At 43.2% G+C, this 15,407-nt stretch overlaps 1 protein-coding gene across 1 annotated transcript; it reads right to left on the reverse strand.

Moving 5' to 3' along the window:
- Positions 1-910: 910 nt before the first annotated feature.
- Positions 911-15,126, reverse strand: WNT2 (Wnt family member 2). Its single transcript, XM_026867990.1, has 5 exons — positions 14,934-15,126; positions 14,188-14,208; positions 12,967-13,244; positions 9,799-10,063; positions 911-1,140 (listed from the first exon to the last, which is right to left on the reverse strand). The coding sequence occupies exons 1-5, from the start codon at positions 15,124-15,126 to the stop codon at positions 911-913; spliced, it is 987 nt and encodes a 328-aa protein (XP_026723791.1).
- Between the last annotated feature and the right edge of the window lie 281 nt (positions 15,127-15,407).

Genomic DNA, 15,407 nt, shown 5'->3' on the forward strand with positions numbered 1-15,407 from the left:
GCTTTCTGCGAATGTTTTTCTGCTTATTCAGTAAGTGAAAAATAGGAAACCTTATCTTTAGGTAGTTGAACGTCCTATGCCCAGCTCTCACTAGGCTGAGAAACAAATCTCTTCTCTTTGACCCTTCAGATCACAAAAAACCTCAGCAGTTAATATTAACAACCTTTTAAAAGCTTTTAAGGCAAGTTTTCACAAATACATAACTAAGACATTTGCTTTGACTCTTTAATAGCTTACGAAAATGTTGTGGTTGAATACATATCCTGCCGTTTCCTTTGCTTTTCACCGTGGGCCAATTTCTGCTCCACGGAAAGCCACAGCGTGTAAGGGTGGCTGAGTTGGCCTCAGGTGGCCACCTCACTGCAAACTCCAGTCCACTGGGGATGGACAAACACCCCTCCAGTAAAGCCTTTCACCCAGCCTGGCCCCACATTTTCTCTCACAGAGGAATTGCCAACTGGTGCTCAAACTCCTGAGCACTTCAGTATCCAGGGCAAGACTGTGACCAGCACAGGATCCTTGAGAAGATGCTTGAGCAAACTCAGCCCATGCAGTTGGTGGTGGCGGTCTTGTACAAAATGCCCCATCTCTGCGTTTTGCTGTGTTCCTGGTGGCAGGAATGAATTGCCACAAGGAGGCCAGAGGACAGTTGTGTGTTAGTTGGAAGAGTCCTGGCAGAAGTACGTTTTTCCAGAGCTGCATTAGTTTATGCACAGACAACTCTGCAGCAACACTCTCATGAAGAAAAGGGAAGTAAATGTTGCAGAGTTTGTATTAATTATTCAGCAGCTTCTGTGCAATGAAAGAAAAAGGCAAAACTGGCATAAAAGTAGAGAAGAACTTGGACGCATTCCCTGCACAGACCAGGAAGGGCAAAGGCTGTGGTCCTCACGAATCAATAGCCTGTGCATCATGTCCTGGAGATCCAGCCAGCAGTCTTTGGTGCTTTGCAGGTGTGAATGTCTACGACTTCTAGGCAGTCCTGGCAGCGCACAGCACAACACCAGTGGAATTTGCACTCACACTTTGTCATTCTGCTGACACGGGAGGTGTCATAGCCTCTCCCACAGCACATCACTTCACAGCTGTCCATGCCACGGGAGGTTTGGTTACAAACCCGACCAGCTGTCCCGAGAGACCCTACAAAGGAAACGTAGTAAATGTCACAAGGTGGATTTTAAGGAAGGACAGAAAGTGTATAAAAATATGCATAGGAGACATAATATACAATGCATTTGATCCTTCAACATCACATCACCCAGGATTCAATATCAAGCCAGAAAAATGCCTATAGTAAGGTAAAATTGATCTCAATTTTCTCCTAGAAATCAGATCTGGAAATGAAGAGTAAAATGGATCAATACTTTAAGGCTCTGCCTGATTCTGTTAATATCATCATGCTTTGCTTCATCTTTCTGTAGCACCTTTTTCCTCTCCAGCAAGCAGATACCCTCCCCGAGACAGCCGTGCAGCTCTCTTCTGTCCTCTGTGTCCAGTCCCCCAGGGCTGTGTGAAATGAGTGGCCAGAAGGAGCACCCCTGTGGTGCTCAGGAGCTCAGGGGCTTTGCAAGGGAGCTCCAAGTGGGCAGGGGAGAGCTGGGAAAGAGGAGACTGAAATTTGGTGGCTGTGAAGGACACAGTGGGCAGAGTAACCATGCTGCTGGTGGTTAAAGTCTTTGCAGAAGTGAGTGCAGAAGCAACCCAACTGCTTGGCATCACTGCTGTGTCCACCCATGGCCCCTGTGTCCACCAGTTCATGTGACAGCTGAAGAGTGGCTGCACTGTGCATGTCTCAACTCTGTGGAGTAAGCACCAAGGGTTCTTCTCCTATTTCTTGATAGATATTTGAAGAAACTCAATTATAGCCTGTTGTGGACAGAAAGAGGGGTAGGGAAGCATACCACACTTCTTCATGTTCCTAATACTTCTCTGGAGTTGTGGAAATGCCTCTGCCCATCACCACATGGCACAAAATGGCCCTTTAAGGCATGTCTTACGCCAAACAGCTACTGTACCATGTACGAGCTGCTGCTCATCTAATACTTAAGGTACACTGTAGAATCTATACCACAGCTGTTGACAGATTATTACCAGCCATCTGAAAACTTCATGAATACTCATTGCTTCCCCTAATTTCTTACATATTGCTATTATAAATCAATATCAGATATATCCATGAGGTCAACATTGTTCTGACATTTTCCCTAGACCCAATTATAGCTCCATTCTTCTGTTCTTGGCCAAAATGGGATCCCCTAAATATTGACTGTGGAACATTTTAAAAAGTATATTCACAGATGTACATCAAACATGAACAATTTAGCTTCTTAAAGAAAAAAATACATGCAGACATTAATTCAAATTTGCTTGAGATAGGATAGCAAGTCAATCTTAATAAAACTTAAACTGTAATTAGTCTGAAATTAATAAAAATCTAAGATGCATAAATTCTAATTTTCTTTCTTTTTTCCACAGTGGGGTACTTATGGTTGTATATACCACCACTGCTGTATTGAAGCAGTTCACAACATACAAGTGTTTATAGCTCCTCTGTCCCCTACTGTCCCCACCACCAGGGAGACTTCATGTCTTTTTGGGCCTGAGTCCAGCCACTGAGGTAGAAAGTGGTCTCAGGGATTTGAGTAAAGTCACCTTCTCAGACTGCGGTTTTTCACGTGACCAACACATGATTTATCCTCTTAGCCATGGCGGGGGAAGTTTTGCTCTTTTTGCATCTAAGTCAGGACAGGCTTCAACTGCCACCCCAGAGGAATGTTTCAGTCCCTAGAAGGCCTCTCAGCCTTGTCTTCCATAGCCCATATTCCCATATTTGTTTAAATATTTAAATATTCATTGGGTAGAAATACACACACCTGGAAAGCTTCAGTATCAAATCACTGGTCCAGGTCTGCTGTGGGCAGAGCAGAAGGGTGTTGTCTGGCCACCTGCTCTCCAAGCTCAGCAGATTGCTCACAGCTGCCCCGGCAGCCCACCCCAGGAGCCACTCGCCAGCTGCTGCTGGTGATGGACACAGGCCCTGGCTCAGGGATCCTGAGCTGCAAAGGTGCTGCTGTGCCAGCTAAGCAGAGACCTGCGGAGCCACCCAAGAGGGAAAAGGCGGAGGGAGGAGAAGACATGCTGAACAGAGATAGGTTCCTGCACCTGCCACCTGACAGATCCCAGATCTCCTCAGGGTCTGAGCCTGCTCACGCTGCTGCCCATGGACCAGCGCTCTGCGTAGGATCCTTGGGGAGGCAGCTGAACAGCACTTTAAAGTAAGTCTCTGCCATCTGGGGGAGCACCTCACGCTGATGTAAAAACCAGTGGCATGCTGCACTGGGCATGCTCTGCACCAGGGAACCGGCAGTAACTCCACAGGTTTCCTGCCCCACAGCCAGTGCTGGCACCTGAATCCCATGCAGGGGGTCCTGGGTAGGAGGAGGAGAGGTACCACCAGCAATGACCCACATGGGCACACACCAGCCCTAGCAAGCCCTCTGCCATGCAGCTTTCCCACCAAGGCCAGATGCACCAGGGAAACCTGCATGATAGGGAAAGAGAGATGCCAAAAGGCCTCTCCCAGATCAGTTTTTTAGGAATGACTGGGGGAAGAGAGATTTCCAGTGGCCCCTGATCTAGGCAGGATTGCGGAGTCAGGAGGATGGAGAGCTATGTGATCTGTCTGTGGTCCTGTAGGAAGCCTGAAGCAGAAAGCAAACTAAAACCTGCTTCCTGGCCACCATGTTCTCCTCCATCCACAATGCAGCTAGGACACCTGAACATAAGTGCTGGTGCTTAAGTCAGTCCACAGTAATATCCCTTGCATGCCAGACTGTGCAATATACAACTGAATAACCGCTTTTCTAGGTGCTTGTCCTGCCCTCTCTGCTCAGACAGAAAAAAGGTTCAAAGGCCAAGCTTGTGACTCATATCGTTAACATTCTGCATCAGGAATTTGGTGTGAATTCCTGCTTACCTCCCTGCATGGGCTCCCCCTCACCCTTGCACCACATGATGCTTTACCCACTGATGAGGCCCAGCCCCAAAGTCCTAGTGTGCCTGGGCTGCATAATACAGCACGCCTAGGACAGTAATCTCCAACAACTGTGATGTGGGTTAGACTTTGAAACACTCAGTGTCTTGGTCTCTGTGTGTGGTTCATGTGAAACAAGCTGGATGCTCAACAGCCTTTGTTGTGCCACCATCCTGCGGCAGCCAGCCAGGCGTCACTCCTTGGAAAAGCAAAGCCACTCTCCACCTCAGCATGTTCCTGGTGAGGAACAGAGCACAGCCAAGCCACCTGGCTGTGGGAGGTGAAGGAAGACCCCACGTATCCCCACACCCAGCAGGACCTGTCCTGGGAAGGGCTGACCACATCCCTCAGCCAAGGCACAGGTTAATTTCCAACTCCAAAAGTTCTCATTTCCAGAGGTCTGGGGAAATGACACAGCAGTAAAGGAGAACCTGAGCAGGATATGCCCCTTGGTTTTGACAGGAGTTTTGCCACTGACTTCAAAACCAAAATTATTTCAGCTGCTAACAGATAGGCAGGAGCTGATATCATCTGATACTGCTCACAATACAACACCAACATTTACTACGCCACTAGGAGAGGAAACTAAATGATCAAAAAATGTGACAAAAGAAAAAACAGATTCATATAAAGGCTTAATTTCTGAGAAAACCCAGCATTTTTTAAAAGTTCAAACAGCATCTTCAGCATCTCTTCAGCTTCTCTCATGAGAAAAAACACGAACAATAACTGACAGCGAGCAGCCAGGCAAGTTACTGCACTCCTTGGCTGGCACTCAGATCGCCAGGTGATGAAGACAGCTGAAGACACTAAACAAACTAAGGCAGGAGTATTTTCTAACTTCTAAAAAGTTTTTGTGTAAGCTCTTTTTTTTTTTAATTCATTTCAAGTGTTGGAATTGCCATGCCAACACACATTATACCTGCCAAAACATCCACAGCTTTTAATACAGCCAAATTTAAGGCCTGTACATCAAACCCTTTGACGTGCTTTGCAGTTTTCTTAAGCAAATATATGATAAGTTGAAAAATATATTTTCCCATTCCTAAAGCACTAAAGTGTGTTTATTCCTTTATAGCATTTAGGATTTATTCCTATATAGCATAAAGGATTTTTCTCTTCTATGTCTATTGATTAGAAATCTGGCTTCAAGCAATAAAGTTCATTATTTGACTTTCACCTTAAAAAAAAAAAAAAATGCAAGCAGTGAAATCCCCCAAAACATTAAACTACTTTCCACACAAGTGTTTGAGGGTGAGCTGGGGGAGGAAATATTCACAGAAAAGTAGCTCTGAAACTACTTTTTAAATCAAGAAGGATTCACATGGAAACTGTGTACAACACCCCAGTATAGCAAGGCTGGAGAGAAGAGGCAGCCCGGTCTAGAGGGGCTGGGATTTCCCAGGCCAGCCACGAAGACATGGCAATGTGCTGATAAGAACAATTTATCCAGATTCAGTTTAGAGTAAACATGTGTCTCATTCTAATTTCCATAGCCACTGATAGCTGTCATAACCTCACAGCTCCCAGAGGCACTTGGGACAATTGTGCTGCTCCCTTGCCAGATGGTGCTTGGAGAAGAAGTCATCACAAGCTCCACTGTCAGCTTGCACAGGGCTGGGACTGCACCCAATGTGTTTACAGTGTGTAAATGGGGAGATATGGGCCAAGCACTCACACAGGGACTGGCTGTATGTGACTAACCTCAGTGAGAAGTTTTTGACATATATCAAGATTGGTTTCCCTCTATGGGTTACTTACCTCAAGTACTAACACACCTTGCCCAGGCTGTACTTTAGTTTCACATTTTTATTTCACTACAGACTTGGCCTCATTTATCTCAAAAGCACAGCAAATGGCTTACATGGGGTAGCAAGGGAAATAAATTAACCAAAAATAATTCTGTGAAGGACCCAAAGCAGATCAGCCTGGGCATGTGGTTTGTCACCCAATGTGCAGCTCCACATGGCTGCTCCTAGCACTGCACGTGCATCTCCACAGTGCTTTCCACCAGGACATCAGGTGTGGAGGATCTTCACACACAGCCGCAGTACCCTGTCTGCTGTTGGGGACACAGGAGAAGGCCACCACAGCCCAGGTTCGCAACCCACACCCTACACACAAGCAGAGGCAGTGACACTGGCTTTGACAGTGCCCAAACTGGGACCACGTGAATGTCAGGAGAAACCTATGGATGACTTGAAGCACATGGCAATGGGGTCTGCAGCAGGTCCTTAGGGACTGCTGCAGCAGCCTGAGACCATTTGCACATAGACACAACCTGCCTCTTGGTTCCACTACCGCCTTCATGCAGCTGAAGTGTCATTGCTATCAGAACAGCTGCAGTCAACACATGCTCACCAACACCATCCTGCTGCTTGCCCATCACCTCCACCTCGAGGTGTACGCTTTGGATGCAACCTCTCTGCTCCCTATGCACCACCTCAACCCGCTGAGCTGAGCTCAGCCTGCTCCTCACACTTTGGTGGAGGTCTCCCTGCAGGAACAGGCTTCACTCAAATATTGCCTAAGTTTTTTGGTTGCTCTGTGACAATTTTTAATAAACCTGTTGCAAAATAGGGGGGTGGGGGGGTGGGTTGCAGTAAAATATTACATGGCTTTAACAGCCTCTATGAACAACAGCCTGCAACGAAGGCTCAGTGAGCAAGTGGGTGATGTCTGCGCTGCAGCTGCTCAAACACTTAATCCTGAAGCAATCTCTGCTTGTCCACCGGTACGTTTAAAACATGATAAACTTTCAACAGCTTTCAATCAGCCTAGCCTGCACTGACAGTCAAATAGCAATCTTTTAAAACGTAAAATGCTTCTAACAGAAGCTTATAAGCAGACAAGCAAGAAGGTTTTTTACAGCATTTTGGAGGTAAAGTTACACATTCAGAGTAAGATAGTACATGCAACAGTCGGACTGCCACTTGTGTGGCCATCACTTTAGTTCCCTTCATAGCTTTATTTCTAACAGGTTTCTCCCTGTGTAGTCCTGGGTATGCTTGTATTGGTTTTGGGAGCTGGAAATTTGTAATAATATAAGGGAGGACCATGCAAAGTGTGGCAAAATTTCTAAGTTCATGAGAAGATTTTCAAAAGCCCTCTGGGATGTCTTACCTCTGTTTCTATCAAATTATGAGTACAAAATTGGGAGTAAAAATTATTTCAGCATACATGTGAGCAAAGTTAAGTGAATTCTGAACACTTCTGAAAATCTTCCTTTAGTTCTTTTCTAAAAAATCATGAAATCTTAATGCTAGACAGGAGGTGGTCAGGTTATTACATTCTTACTGAGTTGCTATTAGTGATTTCCACATATTGTATTCCTCCCAAAAGCAATGACTCCTCTCTTCCTTCTAGGAAAAAAATAATACTTCATTTTTAACACTGTGGGGGTGATCCACGTATGTACATCCAGCTGCCTCCCCTACACAGACTGCCAGACCCAGTGGGGTGTATTCTGTCCCAGCAGGCTCCAGTGGCTGCCCGCCACCAGAGAGAAGAGCCAGTGCTAAAAGCTCTGATGGCAGCAGACGAGGTATATGGTTTTTTGGATAGGCCGCTGATGATACAAGCCCTGAGCACCTTTAATTTACTGGTTCATATGTGTTAGCACACCCAACCACAGAGGACACTGCCTTGGTCATTTTACAGATTTTGTAGCTGTCTCCCAGTCAAGTTGTGACACTTCATATGATTTGCTCTGGGAATCTTTTATTCAGTCCCAACACTAACCAATCTCCAGATTTGATTTTTTTTTTTCCTGAAGCACTAAATTTCTTGAATTCCCCAGAGAATGAAAGGCAGAACTGTATTCAAGGACATACTAAAGAGCTGTGTATTAGATTTAGCTGACACTGAGATGCTCCCCACCTATTTCCAGACTCAGACTTCCATAATCTCATTTCATTTCTAGTCCTTTAACAGGGCTGGCAATCTGGAGTGCTCGACAGGGCAAACCAAAGTTCATAAAGCAAAAAGGCCTGCTCAACTGCTAAAATGACCTCTCTCAAAGCCAGATCAGGTTTTGTTAGTCTGATTCTTTCTTTGCTCCATGCAAGCAGCAGGGCATCCTGCATCCTGTTAAAGGTTTACTGTGGCTTGCCAAAAATGTGCTCTTCCAAACAGCAACATTCTCTGAATTCTGGGCAGCAAAGAAACACCACCTCATCCACAGCCTTATCTTGAGCTAAGCCAAAGCACGTGTCAGACCGTCATCTCTGGGCAGGCTTGACAGCATAAGGCAAGCGCGCATAATACACTGTGATGAAAAATGCCCACTTTCCTCCACGATAACAAGACTGACAGATGAGATTAGGCTTAGTACAAAGAGATTATTAAACAGCTTTTTGACATAGAAGTGGTTGTGTAAAGAGTCTCCTTTTTGGGGGGAAGAAATCATGGGTTTTACAATGAACGAGAAAACTTCAAGCAATAAAGTTTTGAATAAATCCTAGTTTGCAAAGCTAGTCTCTGCACAATGCCACAATATGCCCATTTTTTCACTTGGATTAAAGTATTAGACTTTACAATACTGGTTACTATTCAAGGAACAATATGTGCTTGTGCAGGTAATAAGCATCACCTGCAAAGCCATAAATAACATTTAAAATTACCTTGACTGCTCAACTAACCAGAAACACTTTACAACGTAAGTGTACTGGATGAAATTCTGGGTTCACTGAAGTCAATAGTACATGACCAGAATTTCACATATTGTTCTTATTTAAGTACAGTTGTTTTGCAATGCTTATTCCAAGTAAACTTGGATTGTAAATATGCAGCGATGCCAAAAAGTGTTGAGCCGCATTGCTATCCAGATACTTACAGATATGTCATACCGGGTGCAATCTGGTACGTTATACAACCTATTAATTAGTTCCACAACATCTTTCATACATTACTCAGTCTGGCTTTCTTTTCCAAATTCCTGGTTTTCTAGTTGCTAGTTTTTACTTGCCACATCAGGAAATACTATACATGGGTTAACAACTGTTAGCAGGATTCCTGGTACTTGGCAGTTCCTTGAATCCTGTAACACTGTTAAGTGCATCCCTATTGAAATCTCTGAAAGCAGAAAATTTCAGTGTTAATAGCAGCCCTGAAACTTTACCTCTTCCCTCTGGGGCTGGCACAACGCTTCAGCAAATGTGACGGTTATCATGAACAGAGCTAACACCGTCCCATAAAGAGGAAGGAACAGCTGTGTTGCTCAGTGCATTGTGCTGTGCCCCACCAACTTCTATCATGTCATCCACCTGCACGTTCTCCAGCTGCCTTGCACTGTTACCCACAGCTGCATTGACTGGTGAAAGCACAGTTTGCACCAAGCTGCCGTACCTCCTACATTACCGAAGGGGAAAGGTGTGTCTACAGCGAAGGGCTCCACGGTCCACAGTGAGCTGCGGGAGATGTGCAGATAAAAGTCTGCAGCAGTAGCATAACAATATGGAAGAGAAGAAATGCAACAGGAGGTGCTATTATAAGGGACATCATGGGACTTGGGGCTGCCATAGTTACATCTGGCAGCTCTGGAGGGAGGTGTCTGATATAAGTGTGCATGTGGCTGTGTACGGTATGGACCTGACTTCAGAGCATAACTCACACTGTCCTAAAAGCAGCTTTTGCAAGACAGACAGACAGACAGACAGACACACACACACACACACACACTCTCACTCAATAATAATGATAATTTTTGACCTTTAAAGTACAAATGTCTGAAATAAAACCATTCATGTGTAACAACAGAGGCTTACCTACATCCCTGTCCCTGATACAGTAGTCTGGAGAGCTTTCAAAGTATACCAGGTCATTCTTAGTCGGCTTCTTAAATCTCTTGTTAGCCACAGTGAAACCCGTGCCATCTTGATTCATGACCACCTGAATCGCTCCATTGTATTTCTTCCACAGATAATCTCCTGTTTTCCTAAAGTCTGCCATGGCCAGCCAACAGGTCCTTAGAGTGCATGATCCACTCACACCGTGACATTTGCACTCCTGCTTCAAAAACCGCTTCACGGCCTGTTTAGAAACGCAGTAAAATATACGCAGGTAAAACAAACTGCAATTCATGCTTCTCAGCCCTTTTCCAGTCATCCTGTAATGCCAGGCTTGCTATGGGTCTCCAAATCACGGTCTGTAGTGACACCCACTGGTAGCATCAAGTCATCCCCACATGGTTGGCCTGCTCTGGTTGCTTGACTCAACCGTACACACAATCCTGTGGATGGTGGGCTTACCTTCCCCGCCCCTGCCAGTCATCCCGAGGATCAAGATGATCCATAGCGCTAGGACACAGGCTGGGCAGGAGGAAACCATCTGGGAAATGGGCAGAATCACTGAACGTAGCCCCTTGCCCCATCATTCCAGCTGAAGCATCACCATGCTGACCCTCTCTAGCTCACCCTTGTGAAGTTGCCTTTTGCCCTGAATAGTGTTTCAAATATTGCCCAGAAATTCATCAACAATTTATATTTAAATGATTTTACAGAGACTGTACAAAGCATTGTACCTGGGCTGGGCATCAGGCCTATGCAAAATGTTAAAATACGGTATTTTTAAAATGCTTATAAATGTTTTAAGAAACATTTTAGAATAAGACCTTAATTAGCTTGCATTGGAGAGATCATCTTCATCACTAATTTAATGTCTTGATAGCATTAAAGCCATTTCATCTTCATTTCAGACATTTAAGCTATCTGTATGATGTTGGAGAACAACAGATGGGTTCATATACAATAAATAATTCATTCCTAATTCTGAAGATAAGGATATTTGATCTAAAAATATTATGCCTTAAGGGTTCATGAAATATGAACATTTTGGAGTTTGTACAAAAGAAACAGCATCATGGGAGGAAGGTAAGAGAGAGGAAACCTCCATGATTAGAAGCAAGACTGATGCACAGCAAGGCAGCATTTTTCAGTCAAGCACTTAATAATAAAGGGAGAACATATTATAAAACCAAAGTACTTTTAATTTTCTTTCCATCTTGTAAACAATATGACTACTTCAAAGAAGTCACTGATATTCCAACAACTCCACTTTATTGCCAATGGTACTATCACAAAACAGGGATTTAGGCAGATGCTTGCTTTTAATTATCTGAGTAGAAATCAGTTTAACTACTTGTACGTTTAAAACAACTTGCTGGAAGAGTGGAAGAAGCACACAGGAATGCAGGATTTCTTTTTGTCAGTGATGTTCCTGTACTGATACAAAACATATTATTTTGTATGATTCACGTGGGAATATTATAAATATTTATTCTATGTATTTTTGAATTAGTAAAATCCAATAGTCTAGTTTTAAAAGAAACCTATCAACACCCCTTTTGGGGGTGAGAAAAAACTGAAGGCAGAGCTGGTCCTACTTAGATCTGAATGCCAGGCTTGCGGATGGGCTGAGGTAGTGAGATCCCTGCAAAGCAAAACCTGTGCTATTGCACTGTGGATACAAACTAGCATCCCTTTCTTTAAAGCAGGTCCCAGAGTATATGACAATGTGTTGCTTATTTTTAATCGAATATGTTTATTAAAGTCTCTTGATCTTTTTCTAAAAAACCTACCTGCTTACCAATACTGTCTTATTGTTTGGCATATGATTTTTTAAAACTTACTAAGATACTCAACCATTACACAAATTACTTCCCAGTATGGAACTAAATCATCCCTATAGTCTTCGCTTGTGTGGTAGACTGCAGTATCTTTTGGACAGTAACATAAATACAGCCATAGTATTGTATATGCATGTCACTGATCTGAATAGCCTCATCTGTCTATATTGCATATTAATTACACCTGCTGGTAATAAACAGGTGGAGATAAGATGTTGAAGGAGAAATATTTATCAGAAAAATCATCTACTTGCAGTAGAATTCATTAAAATTAGATCTTTTATTCTAAAGGGCTAGTTAATATAGAACAATTTTAAAGGGAACTTTTTAATATAAAAAGATCAGAATATGAACAATTTATTTCCTACTGAATATAAGCAAAGGAAAACCAAAGACAAGGAACAAGAAGTCTATGCAAGTCATTTTAGCAGTGCTTGATCTAGCACTATAAAATATTTTTCTGTATTATTTCAGATGTCATGGATACAGAAAATTTTGAATATGTTTTGAATAATGAAACAGTGTATTTCAGTTTCATGCACTATTCTTACAATTTATAGGTACCACCACAAAATGTCAGTTCATGTATTTCTCAGCCCTTGCACCAGCAGTGGGCAATATGCCTGGCAACTACTCCTTCTACTCACCTACAGTAAAAGAGCAAGGATTCCTTTTGTTAAAATTGAAGAACGGTATTTTCATACAATGTATAGAAAAGGGGCTTGTTTAGAGCACATCATGTCCCAAGGCCAATGCCTTTTGAAGGGCCAAGTATTTTGAATCTTTTTGTTTTTTTAAGTGAAGTAATTTTATTTTATTTCTGCTCATTTTGCGTTTAAGTTTACCATATACATACAAGAATGGACAGGAAGGTTTTATTCTCCAATGCTATTCTGAATTTGCTCTTTAATACACAAGCCTGTTCTTCGGTGTGGTCTTCAGCCTCCTTTAGGAATTTGTATTCTATACTAACTAAAAGTAAAACACCTCCATATGTAAGGATTAGGCTCAAAACAAAACCTCGCTCCAAAATGATCCAGCAATTACTTGGGCTCGTGCTTAACTTCCCACACAAGGAACCACTAGGCTGACTCAGATGGGAGCACTGTTAAGCAGGTGCACTCAGTCTGTTTGGAGATCTCTGCCACTCTGAACCTCCAAAGGAGACAGAAATAGCATCTCAGGCTCCCTCTCATCCCTTACTTCTTCCCAACTGCTGAGACCAGTCAGCAAGGGCCAACTGTTACCAGCACCAGACCTGTGAGAGCTCACTAGAGTATCTCCAGGCATCTGTTGGATGCACACCCACCTTCCTTCCAGCTCTGTTATTGTGAAGGTTCATCAGTGCTCTTGCATCTTTTCCTTTCCGTTCTTTGGCATCCACGAAGGCTCTGGCAAATCTAACACCATAATCGATGTTATCGCTGCAGCCACCCCAGTCAAAATGGCCCTTGCTGTCCTTGGCAGAGCCTTTCTTCTTGGGATCGCAGGAGCAGGATTTCAGCTCCCCTTGGCTACATGCCCTGGTGATGGCAAAAACAACTCCAGCAGAGGAGATGGCATGTACAAAAGCAGATTCCCGACTACCTGAAACAAAAAAAGTTACTTTAAAAATTGTTGGGGTAGTTGGTGTGAGTGGCTATCCTAACTCCAGCCAGTTAGCCTGGGCTATTTTTGCTGAGCAAAAGATAAAACTGAGCTGAAATCACACTAACACACATTCCCTGGAGCCAGAATTAGTCATGTCTTAAACTTGGACCCCTCCCTGGTAAAAGCTCATCAATATAGCGTTAGAGTTGGAAAACATTAAATGTTTGCTTCTGATATTGATTAATATACTTTCACGGATCAGTTGTTTTGTACAGATACGTGAATAGGACAGCTAGTATTTCTATCATGTTTCATTGATTTGGAAAAATATATGAAGTGCTATCTCAGAGATAGGTTTAAGAAATTATTAAATAGGGACCCTGAAACAACATGTACGTTGCAAAACACTGCAAATAACTTCAGAAACTAGCTTTTCCTCTTCGAAGCACTTGGGGAATAAATTTCCCTGCTTAAAAGGTGGTAGGGAGAAATCTTGGGTGTTATTTTCTGAAAACAAATTAAATTCATGTTCTCTGCCTAGAACCAAGCCCGGTAACTGTAATTCACACAAACAAGTTCCATTAAATCACTGGCACTGCTTGTGTCATGCTTGAGGCAGGATTTGGCCTGGCAGCTGTGACTTCTGCACACCAGCTGCTCAGGCAGTTTTCCCTTCTCTTAATGAAGATACTGTGTTATACCAAAGAATATCTGCATTTCTAGACTATGCCTACTCTTAGGCTATTTGGTACATATTTCAACGTAGTAATCGCTTAAGTTTATTTTAAGATATAGCACTTTACAATATAGAGCTATGTTATATTGGCACGACTCTAATTATAGTAATGGAAAATTTTCATATTTCAAAATTTTTTCAGCATGGAAAGAGTGAGAAGTGGATTTTTGTGCAATATCTAAGACCATTAGCAGTGAGAGAGACCTATTTGGAGGACTTGTAAGCCTTAAATAATGTTAGCACAGTAAAGTAGGACCTCAAAGAGGGAATCTTATCTGAGATTTTATTGTAGGGGCAGCATTATGCCATATAATTTACAATTCTATTACATATTACTCAGTATTTCTGTTCCAGTAGTATCTAGATGTTTCAGATAGGAATAGGCCCTGGACTTCCATGTGCTGTGCAAACCTTTAGCAAATGGCAACTTAAAGCTTTGCAAAAGGATAGGGCAAACCCTGCCTTTCCTACACTGCCTTCAAAAATCAGTCAGGGAGATAACACGGCTTGTTACAAATAATGCTGTTTCGAAGATTATTTCTGAGAAAATGAATTCAGAAACATTGAAATTTTTTAAAGTGTTAATTAAAAAGAAATAGTTGTCATTGGAAGAGAAATTCATCTGAATTCATTAAACTAATCATAAACATTTCATTTCAAATTAGCAATATCAAGCTGTATTTCCCATTGCAGTCACTGCTTGATGGTCTTAGTGTAGAGCTCAGAACTGTCTCCATGAGCCAAGAATGAAAACTCCACTATTGGAAAAATTGCATTTTTGCTTTTTTTATGAAATAGCCTCATCAGAATTAGGCCATGTTTTGCCAGACGTGTTTTCCTGAATGTCAGACAAACCTCATCAAAAACTTCATCTGATGGGTGATGTTACTTGTTATTCACAAATCATTGCTGAAGAAACATGAAACTGGTTATGGGAACCAACCGCTTACCAGCAGCAAAGCCTGTCACCAAATGATGCTCCATGGATGAAATCCCACCGCTTGGGTCGGCATGCCCAGTGTCTCCTGTCCTCCTCCCCATTCCCACCGCTGGGGCAATGGCCCAGGGTGCTTCCCTCCTCTCTGTGCAGGCGCCCTGCAGCTCACAGCCTGGACAGGCTGTCTCGGACAGTACCCGGGACATCCCAGGGACACGAGTGCCAGGGCAGGGTCCGTCCCACCAGCTGTGCACCACGGCTGCATGCCCAGGTGTGGCATCTGGTGCAAAGAGCCACAGTTTGAAAGAATCTCAGCGTGTTTATCATTTGGATAGGGACACCCTGGCACAGTAACAGATCTCAGCCATTTCTTTGAGTCCAAAGCTCTCTGAAGACTCACTAGGTGGCTTATTGCAACATTTAGATAGCAACAACACCCTGCTTAACTATCCTCCACCAAGGGTGGGAAGCTCATTGCAGCCCTCAG

This window comes from Athene cunicularia (genome assembly GCF_003259725.1).
Source record: "Athene cunicularia isolate RWA chromosome 1 unlocalized genomic scaffold, athCun1 chr1_part2, whole genome shotgun sequence".
Taxonomy (NCBI): Eukaryota; Metazoa; Chordata; class Aves; order Strigiformes; family Strigidae; genus Athene; species Athene cunicularia.